This window comes from Cyprinodon variegatus, unplaced genomic scaffold (genome assembly GCF_000732505.1).
Source record: "Cyprinodon variegatus isolate N-32 unplaced genomic scaffold, C_variegatus-1.0 Scaffold98, whole genome shotgun sequence".
In the NCBI taxonomy this organism is placed as follows: Eukaryota; Metazoa; Chordata; class Actinopteri; order Cyprinodontiformes; family Cyprinodontidae; genus Cyprinodon; species Cyprinodon variegatus.
The window spans coordinates 1,404,633-1,415,265 of record NW_015150551.1 but is presented as its reverse complement, the minus strand read 5'-3'; the positions used below and the strand labels follow the sequence as shown (position 1 = coordinate 1,415,265).

Genomic DNA, 10,633 nt, shown 5'->3' with positions numbered 1-10,633 from the left:
TTCTGGTTCCTAAAGGTTTATATAAAAAAAAAAAGATGGACGGATGCTTTTTATTTAAATTCAAACATGTTTGTCAGCTGTTGAACAAAATAGCATATGTTTTTCTAAAGTTGGTACAATGGCCAATTTTTCTTTGTTTTGATGTTAACAATATTTATTTGGCAATATTTCAGTAATCCAGGTTAATAAATAAAACGAAGTACTGATTTTAAAATATTTATTTTATTGAAGATTTCTTGGAAGTTGCAGTTTCAATTAAAGGAGCTCAACTACACATTTTCACAGTTTAAGCTTTAACAATCAAACAAGATTAATGGTTATCGACGTTTTATATGATTACCTAACTTAAATGTTAGCATGTTCATTCATACCTTGTAACTTGTTTTTAGCATCTCTACAAATTAAACACAATTTTCTTTGCAAAACTTAGGTTTTATGAACAGCACTTTCAACTTAGGATAAGAAAAAAAAAAAAACAGACTTCAAATAATCTGGACTCGGATTTAAAAGTATAATAGTGTGGGGAAAAACAAACTTGTAAAGGTTTAATAAGAGCTTAGGAACATGGTGCCCAGCATACCTCACATGGAAATTTTGTATCCTTTAATCAAAGATACCAATATGGCTTATTCAAACTTTTCCACAGAACATTAATTCCAAACTGGTATTAAAATTAGTGCTGTAGGACCAAGTTAAACAACCTGTTTAGTAAATGTATTATAAAGCATTAGGATTTTTTCAGACAGCACACTAATCTTCAGACACATTGCTATTAGTATCATTCACCAGTTTTAAAGTAAAAGAGAAACGCCAATTGGATGTAACTCCTCCAAACCCTACAAAGGGTGTCTTTCATGCAGCAGGTGGCGGCTCTCCTCACTGGAGGGGAAGAGCGCCTCCCTCAGGCGAACCATTGGACCTCTTGTATCAGAACGGGCACAGGCATCCTCAACAAGTGACCTTCGGATGGGCCGGTAAAGCTTGTGGCGCCTGTGGGGTGGGAGGGGACAATATAACTTATTGATGAACTTATATGATTTGCCATGATTCCTTTATATAGACACTTTGCATTAGTTCTCAAACTTTAAATAATGAGCACCAAGCTTACAGAAACTTTGGTTACTTAGAAGTGATGCATCACAAAAACCCTTCCCCTTTGTTTACGGAGTTCCTAGTTGACACACTTTATACCAATCCATTACAAAGAGGTAATCATGCATTTTGAATTGGTGATTTTCAGCACTGTGTGGGGGAACCAAAAAATAATTTTAGAAACTGTGCATGCACAGGAGGAACAAGCCAAAGGGTGATTGAAATCATCGTCCAGGTGTTAGAAGACAAAAGTTCTGACAACTCTGCAAGTATGCAGCTTTCATAGTTTAAAAACAATGACTTTTACTCATTTGAAGTTTTCTTCTTAAAAGTAATTTTAAGTGGGAAGGTAGGACTGTTAGCAGTTATGCCATAAATCTAATATGGCTGACTTGCAAAAGTTGTTTGGAGTTCTACCGCTCTCTTAGTGAATGTGCTGCCACTTTAAGAAATTAAAGAATATAAAGGAACTACATTTTTTTTTTATTGCCAATAGTTGATAAAATCTCACTGATCCTTGATGATGCAATATCATCCCCAAAGAGCTGTCACTGGTTAACTGTGATACTTTAGATTTTTGTAAAAAACTATCTTGACTGCTCTTAAATGTTAAAAAGTTTTGTTGTAGATTGTTCAACTCTTTAGTTAATTTTTGTTCTTCAACTGCAGGTAATATTTATTTTTTACCTTCCAAATATATAAATGTACCGTACCACCAAAGAAGCCCCAAATCCTACTAGTGGTATTGGTATCATAAATTGGGAACCATGCTCCTATATTCTGTCATGTTTGACTATAAAAATAAGTATACTATAAAATACACTATAAAAATAGTGACAATGTGATGCACTTACCGGTAAACCACGTAGGCAATCATCGCAAAGACTGCCACCAGCACAGCACTAGAAGTGAGAACTACCCGGGCAGTGTTTGGAGTTTCAGGCACTGGGATGCACAAACAAAGCCAAATAAACAATGTTAGTTTTTTGTATATAGATAAAAAAAAAAAAAAAAAACAGCTAAGGAGAGAATTTTTTTTCCAGGGAAATTTTCTAACTGACCAGGTGTGTCCTGAGACTTGCTGATGGTGATGGTGGTGCTAGCAAGTGCCATGCTCTTTGAGCTCTCCAGGGTGATGTTCACACAGTAGGTGCCGGGTTCCAGAAACCTTCGCCTCAGATGCACCTCACACTCTGTTGATGGTGGAACATCGTTGCACATAATGTTGCGTACTTTAGTGCAGCTGGGGTCTGACACAATGGTGCAGGCGGAAGTGGGGATACTGAGAAGGAACAATAACATGAAAGTAAGTAGTTCTATTTTAGCATTCATTTCTTTTTTGTTATTTGGGGTTTTATTCTTTGTTTTTTACTTTTGAACCCCAAAATAAGATCTGCTATTTCTTTGCTGTATTGTGAATGCTAAGATGTAGGAGTTTTAACTTAGACAAACCATAATCCTAGCCTTTTTTCAGAATCTTTGCTGCAAGGATTTTCTTTTCTCTGGAGCTAAAAAACCTGAATCATATGATTTCCTCATTTTTATTGTCAAAGCCACCAAGCTTGTTTTTTTGTCTAATTTGTCACTGTTTAAAACAACAGACCACAGATTCACAAAAAAAAAAAAAAAGATTTTGATTCTGTTACCTCTAAGTCAATTAAAATGTTATATTTTATAACCAAAAAACATTTCCTAATATTAAGAATTAAAATGCATTCCAGATGCCCATCTGAAGTCAAACATTTAAGCTAACAGAACATCTTTAAAGTTTAACAGTGAAACAAAATGCTCACCTGCCAAGACATTTTACCAGGAAGTTAATGTCGGTGTTGGTCACCCTGGCAGCCGAAACGTCCACAATGCGACTCTTTAGCCGATTTCTTAGAGGGTGCTTTGGCTCTGTAAAAGCAGGATGACACATTTAAGAAAAGTTGAGTGTTTTATAGCTCCAACTAATGCTCTTATATACAGTTAGCCCTAAAATGTTACTATTACCAAATTAAGTACTGGAAAGAAATAGAACCTTTTTTTCTTATCTTCCAACTTATTTTAGTCGGTGTTATGCAACTTTATTGCTTAAAACATAGAATTTTAAGATATTCATCTAAGTAAATCCATTTGTTGTGATGTAGCATTGTAGTCTGGAAAAGACAACCCACCAACTATAGTGATGTTGCCTGAGAATGTCCCATAGGCGTAACGGAAACATTCGTTGCTGTTCTGACTCTTTTCTTTGAGCCAAGGCAGGGTGGTGGTGGGGATGGACTCAGTCGCTACAGTGGAGGGAAGGGGCTCTGTTGTTGGTAACCCGGTTGTCACTGCAGAGGAAGTGGACGAGTAAATGGGCTGACTGGTCTTGGGTGGCACTGAAACAAAAAAGGCGATATGGGACACATAAAAAGATATATAAACCATCATTTCAGAAGCAAAATGAATCCCTAAACATACATAGAAACTCACCAGACGTTGTCTTGATCTTGGTTGTCACGGCGTGGGTAGCTGGAGTAGTAGTAGGAGCCACTGACAGAAAATACCCAGATAAAGGTTTACAATCATCATTCTTTGTTCCGTTTGGGTGGTTTTAATATTTTGCACTTAAAACTCTTAGCACAGAAATATCTCAATTTGTTTTATTGTTTAGCCCTTCAGAAAGATAATTAAAGGCCCACTAAAGAAATAAACAGACAATGAGAATCAGTAATAATTCCACACCAGACAGGTTCAGAGTATGTGTAATTACAAAAACTGCAAAAAACAAGACTCATAACCAAAGCAAAAGACTTAATATCAAAGTTGGCTGAGAACTATAAGAAAGGACCTTTATCTACAGTTAAACTTGTGGGAACATGGGCTGAAATGCCACACAGCAAGGAAGAGGCCATTATTCCAAAGATAACATAAAATTTCTTCCCAAAACAAAATAAAAAATAAAAAAAAGAAAGCTAAACCACAAGACATGGATATGCGGATCATCGAAATGGCTATAAGCCTATATGAGTCCGAGCTTTTATAGGCAAGTTAAAAGGATGGTTTACAAACATGATTAACTTTCACCACTTCTGTTGGGAGGAACAGACATCAGTCTATCAAATTGTTGTGAGAAGTGTATGTAAACCCAGAAAAATGTAAGACAAACTAAAAAATTTATTTAAAAAAAGTCACTTTGCTTATAATTCTAGCTCTCTGAAAAAAATTAAATGTTTAAGTAATCTAAAAAAAAAGGAAAATTAAAGTCTTTTAGTACAAAATTATACGGGTATATTTTCTCAGAACTTATTTTATTTTTTTGTTGTTTTTTTTCTGTTTTTGCACTGCCATCTAATTGCAATGCTGTAAAAAAAAAAAAAACAGATTTCTGTCTGTTTATCCTTTTTTTCAGACTAATTTTATTTTAGATCATTTAACACATTTTAATGCTGGACATATTGCAGCTGCCTCGTGGACTGCCAACCAACTTCAACAAATTTATCAAGAATTCATACCAAACAAAAAAACATGTTTTCCAAAATCTCCATTGTCTGATTGCTTCATTGTGGCTTTTTTCTGCATGACCACCCACTTTGGCGATGTTTGCAGGATCCAAGTTGATGTCTTATGTTCAGCTACAGTAAATAGCTAATGTATACGGCTGTGACTAAAACCTTATTCTTTAAATTCAGGAGAAGAACTGAATTGGTTTATCAGAAATCTTTTTAAGATCTCCATAGTTAAAAAAAACATTTTAGACCCAGGATGCCTTTGCTGCTTCAGCTAAGTACCTGTAAGAGGTGGCGATGTGGGGCGCCTTGGAGTCGGAGTGGCAGAAGCGGGTGGACACTCCACAGGAAACGCAGCCTCCACTACCAGCTTCACATTCATTATCCCCAGTGTGCTGTAAGTGTGCGTCGTCACCTCGCGGTGTGTCACGAGCTGGTTGCCATCTTTAAAGTCCCAGATGTAGTCCACTGATGCGGCCGTCTTTAGGTAGCCGCTGGGATCATGGAGCCGGACTTTGAAGACCATCTCCTCTCCACGGATAAAAACATTGGCAGACTTGTTGACAGCAGACTTCTGGGAGATGTCAACTGCCAGTGGGATCTTATCTGAGGGGATGTGGCAAGCAGCTATTATGCATATGATTTATTTTTTCATAGTTTTCTATTTGATACTTGAACTTGTAAATAAGTCTCCACCTGTGATTAAGAATACAGTGTTGTCATTAGTGAGGGGGCTGTACTTCCTGCGCTCACGCTTCCTATACACCATAACCTCCATGACCTCTGCCCCCAGTGGGATATTAGTGGTGTTAATGGTCACACTGGAAGATGATCCATCACATGTTTCATAGTACTGGCCTGGAACAGAAAGCAGACGTCAAAAATGCAGGAGTTTCTGATTTAGTTTGGGTTGTTGTTTGAGTAGCTGGTCAGCAGCCGTCTCATGCTCACCCATTGTGTGCCAAACATAGACGTAGCTCTTGCGCCTCCAGTCATTGCTCTGTGGAAAAGGCTTCCCATCAGGGAACACATTGCATTTTGCCTTGTCTGTGCACTTTCCAAATCCGTAATCATCCAACCAAGAAGTCCAGTTATACACATATCCTGAGCGAAGCTGTCCGTTAGCTGTCCAAAGGCAAGGAAGCGGATGCATTGTTAAAAAATAGGGTTTAATTCCATTCATATATCAATATTCACATTTAAATTAGATTCAGGGACCTTCACTAATGGGAGAAAATATTAATTCTAAAAAATATTACAGCTAATGTGTTTGGTTTGTGCACCCCATTCTTAAATATGTAGAAATATGATTCATTTTATATTTTATTTGCAGTAAAACATTTATTTATGTAGTAGTTTAACTGCTGGTGCATTTAATTCAATGGATTGTCTATGACAGAAAAAAAAAATAAACAGAGCATATGCTTATAATGACTTTATGCTTTGTTTTCAGTCACTGCAGTAGAGAGAAAAACTGCATTATCCACAACTATTCATAGAGTGAAAAACAGACATTTTTTTTCTATCCAGTCTATGAACTAAATTGGGTTCGTTGTCCACCTTTATTTTTTATGCTGAATGGAAAACAAACACCAACACATACAAAATGAAATCTTAGCCTGTTGTTTTCTAGATTGATTTTTTTCCCCTGTGTCATGGGGGTGTCATGTGCCATTTATGCCCTGGCCTTGCTTCCTGGCAGCACCTGAGGCCTCCAGCTCCGTACCATCCTCGCAGTGCTCATCCCAGACAAGGTCCCCATTGGCATCTTCCCTCTGACACGGAGGATACTCCAGCTTGGCAGTAAAGGTTATGCATGAGCCATTAATAGCTGGGCTGTCGCTGGTTAGACGGACTTTCGGTTTACCTGCAGAAAAGTGCACATTACTGGTTGATAACAAAGAAATTAGCTGCAGACATTTTGAAATTAAAAGACAGGAACTTATTCACCTCTGTGATGCATTAGCTCTCTGGGCTTTGAGTTTAGCGGTGGGTAGAGGTAATCATCCCATGGATTGGTATCAGGCTCCCATCCCGGGATTGGTGGGATTGGAAATGGAAACTTTCCTGTTAATGAGTGCTTGTGGGGGAAAACATCCCGATATGCTAGAAGAGGACAGAAAAACACACAAATGAGTGGTCTGAAATAGAGACTGAGTTTCACAGCTATACTATTTATAACCATTTTTTTATGAGTTGGCATAAAACAACTTCTAACTATAAGGTTTTTGTCTACAAACAGCCCAAACACATTCTGACTGCAAAAAAGAGCTTCAGTGATATTGTTTTTGAAGTCTTAGCACAGATTCTCAGATTTTATTAACTTTTGGCAGTGAAGAAAAGCATCCCCACAGCATGATGCCTCCACCACCTGGTTTTCAAGAAGGGGACTTTTTTTTATGTGCTTTTTGTATTTTTCAGCACACAGCCTCATTCAAAAGTTCAGTGTCGTCTCATCCGACCAGATTATCTTTTTCTCCTTTACTTTCAGGGCAAATTTTCACTTTAGTTTCTTTGAAAACATGGCTTTCTTCTTGCCTGACTGAATTTGTCGAGTCCAAAACGTATACTCTCCCCGCTGAGCCCTACATCTCTGCAGCTCCTGCAGAGTTACCAATGGGCGTCTTTTCTGATTTGCTGTCAATCAAATTTTTGCTTCTCACTTTAGCTTCAATTGCTCTTTTGAGATAAGTTTTTTTTTTTTTTTTTTTAACTCAGCCTCCTTCTTGCTTCTAACCTGTCTGATGTGTTACTTTGTTCTCAATGCTGTTTTTTCTCTGAGGCCTTTACAGAACAGCTGGACTTCTACATAGATTGGATGGGTGGGACCTCATTTACTGTTTACATTTCTAATTGTTTGCTTATAAAAAGCAATGGTTTGCAGAAGATTTTATTAAGGGGTTGTTAACAAATATATGATTTAGTTTTGAGGATGTTTTTGTGTGAAAGTTACTTTTACTTTATATTGAAATATTTTCTTTGTTTGTTCTGTCTAATAGAATCCCTTTAAAAAAACAAAGAAGTTTGTTGTGGTCATGCAAAATCTACAAGGAAAGTGAAATCCTTTAGAGAATACATATTTCTTTAAAGAAGAAAAGAAAAAATCCAAATAAAAAATTAAAAAATCTAATCCCATTTTGAAAGGAGAGAAAAAAAAGTATTTATTCTGATGTTATATTCTGAATAAATACACATTAAGGTTAGTAAGCTATCCAATGACTAAATCTCCCAATTGATAGTTTAAAATAGAAAATCTGACTAAACAATTAATATTATATGATTCATATTATTATCATTCTGTACATGTTATTTTTCTTGGTGTTTATAACTTAATTATTACGCAAAAATAATTCGATATTGTCAATCTACGCAGAATCATGTCCCACTTCAGTCTAAATTCAGCCTTGGTGAGACATTTTAAATATCATATCGGAGGAAGGGAAGACGAAAACCACTAATTGCATCAGCCTAATTTGATTTGAAGAGAAAATAAGTTGAGTTCCTTGAAATAGCAGACATGGGTGCGGACAAAACCATCCCTATTGGCTGTAATCGAAGCAGAAGAACGGTTTTATTTTATTTTTTATTTTGTCTTTCGATGTTTTCCATTAACACACACCAATGTGACTAAATTATTAGTTTTTTCCTGGTTATCATAGTTTGGATGAGACTTTGAGCATGCGCCCTAATTAGTTTCATGGGACTGACTGCAGAGCTGAACGCAGGACAATCATCATAGAAACAGAGGATCCTCAACCATCTACTCAATTTAACATTCAAAACAGGAAACATTCTCATTTGTTCCAGCTATTCTATGTTCACTGAAACCATTTAAAAGTTCAAACTTACTCTGTCGCGCATCAGCTTGATAAACGCAGCAGGCGTAAAAAGCCAGGAGACACAAATCCTGCAGGATCCTCATGTCTGCCTGTCCAGAACAAAATTTCTACCCAAAAAAACAACAGTTTAACAACTTGAACAAACAGTTTCTGACTGGAGCGACCCAGCTTGTGTTTCCCTGTCCTCATCCAGCACCTTTCCCCCTGTCTGCACACATGTCCTCTAATTTATTAGGCTCCGCTGAGCTCATAAACATGTGATGCTTTCTAATAGGGCGCACCTCATCACTCATTAGAGCCACTGCGGAAGAAGATGCGCATGCTCATGTTCCTCTTTTGGAAACCCTTTTAATATATTAAAATATATTATGAAAAAAAAACGCTTATTAAAAAACCTTGGGGTTCTATTTTGGCTATTTTTTTTCTTTTTCCTTCATTTTTCTCATCGGCTCATACCTCTGTGAAATTGTATATTTACTTTTTATTGAAATATCAAACACTTTATACCAATAATAGATGCATTAAACGAATTTAATCGTAGTGAAATATGTAAAAATTATAAAGTCAGATATAATTGATTCAATCGCATCCCAAAATGTTTTCGTTAGAGTTGACATCTGGGGGAAAATATGTGCCCCTCATATGACTTTTTTTGTGCATTGGAGTTTGGTGCTCTCTCACGCACAGAAGAAAAAAAAAAAGCAGCAGCAGGAAGAGGAATGATGGGCCTACCACCCGTTTCGGATGCAGAGCGTGTTTGTTTTCCATCACCATCTTTATCATGTGATAATAATTTCAGTGCAGTCGTCTGCTGTCACAAGGAGGTTTGGAAACGGTGTCAAAAGGGCTTCCAAAGCCAAGAGCTCAACCTTCCATTTCTGTTCAAAAGTCAGGAGAGCCTTTTGCAGAGTCATGCTTAAAACTTTTATCTGTTAGGACATAAACAGACACATGATTTTAAAGCCATCTAGTGTGGAAAGAGATGACAGATTATATTGCTGAAATAAATACTTATTTTGTGGCAATAGCGATCGATTATAGATGCACAGACAATATCAGCGACATGATAACATTATGAAAATAATTATTCTGACAGATTTAATGAATTGATTTATGTAAAAGCTAAAAAATTTAACAAAATAATAAGAATGTTGTATGAAACTGGCTTTTTTCCCTTAAAACGGACATGCTTATATATCTTACAAATGTTAGAGTAAAATAAATTACACAAAGATTAAATATTATTAAACCATTTAATGAAATGCAACTACATTACAAAACTATTACAAACAAACATAAATAGAAAATTGCTTTCTTCCTACATTCACCATCATATCTCTTCAAGCTATATTTATTTAGAGACTTTTGGATAAGGTTGAAAGGATCAATTTTAAACTATGACTTTGCCATCAAGAGTAATAAAAAACAAAATCGCTTCCCATTAATTACATTTAACTGGAAATATGCAGCAATGCTGACTTTGACCAGTAGAGGGCGAAACCTCTGCGCAACTTCAGGGCTTGTGTGCCCCTTTCCAATAAAATTAGATTAGAGTCTGATTTAAAAATAACATTAGCCTATGACAAACCAAATTCTAAAAAAATAATAAAAGTACTTTATCATGTCGGATTAATTTGGTTTATTTGTTTGTAAATGTTTTTGTAAATGTGTCAAAATCAGTCACTAACAACATAAAAAAAAACCCATAACTAATCATCTGTTATGCTAGAAAATCTAGAACTGAAAAAAGACAATATTTAACTAAACAGCTGTTACAGCAGATTAGGAGAAACCTCTGACTGAAGACACTCTGTTGTTGTAAGGCAGTCTGATGAAGAGGATGCAGCGTTCTCCAAAATATTCTTCATTTAATAAAACACAACTCAGTTTACTCTTTTATTTTTCTCTCCATCTCTACAATAAGTAACATTTACTCTTTTATATTAATTCAATACATTTATTTTCCTCTAACTTGAATTGTTTCCTACCCCATCCAGCTCCAGCTAATTTACAGAGTGAGAAACAAGCCTGTTGTAACCCAATACACACACACACACATGGTTTATGGTGAGGTGAGACCTTTCGGATAAATACATTTTCTTTTTTATCAGGCTAGAGAAGCGAAAACCCAACAGAAGGAATTAACTGAGATTTTCTCTGGTTCAACCACAGCTTCTTCAACCAGACATGCTTTACTTTTGTTACACACTCCAGATATACAAACAT

At 36.2% G+C, this 10,633-nt stretch overlaps 1 protein-coding gene across 2 annotated transcripts; it reads right to left on the bottom strand.

Moving 5' to 3' along the window:
- Window positions 1-217: 217 nt before the first annotated feature.
- gpnmb (glycoprotein (transmembrane) nmb) lies at window positions 218-8,606 on the bottom strand. Of its 2 annotated transcripts, none has more exons than XM_015374120.1 (12): window positions 8,418-8,606; window positions 6,519-6,674; window positions 6,274-6,435; window positions 5,520-5,693; window positions 5,265-5,426; window positions 4,851-5,174; window positions 3,553-3,612; window positions 3,252-3,458; window positions 2,886-2,991; window positions 2,154-2,374; window positions 1,947-2,037; window positions 218-990 (listed from the first exon to the last, which is right to left on the bottom strand). In XM_015374120.1, exons 1-12 carry the CDS (start codon window positions 8,488-8,490, stop codon window positions 837-839), a joined length of 1,890 nt encoding a protein of 629 aa, XP_015229606.1. In that variant the 5' UTR covers window positions 8,491-8,606; the 3' UTR covers window positions 218-836. The 2 variants fall into 2 exon arrangements, with proteins under 2 accessions (XP_015229606.1, XP_015229607.1); XM_015374121.1 differs by having other exon boundaries at window positions 6,295-6,435.
- Window positions 8,607-10,633: the final 2,027 nt, after the last annotated feature.

Coding starts and splice junctions, on each gene's coding strand:
- gpnmb (XM_015374120.1), bottom strand. CDS start 8,490: ATGAGGATCCTGCAGGATTTGTGTCTCCTGGCTTTTTACGCCTGCTGC. Junction 5,694..6,273: donor TACGGAGCTGGAGGCCTCAG/GTGCTGCCAGGA, acceptor GCCTTTGGACAG/CTAACGGACAGCTTCGCTCA. Junction 991..1,946: donor ATTGCCTACGTGGTTTACCG/GTAAGTGCATCA, acceptor CCCACCCCACAG/GCGCCACAAGCTTTACCGGC.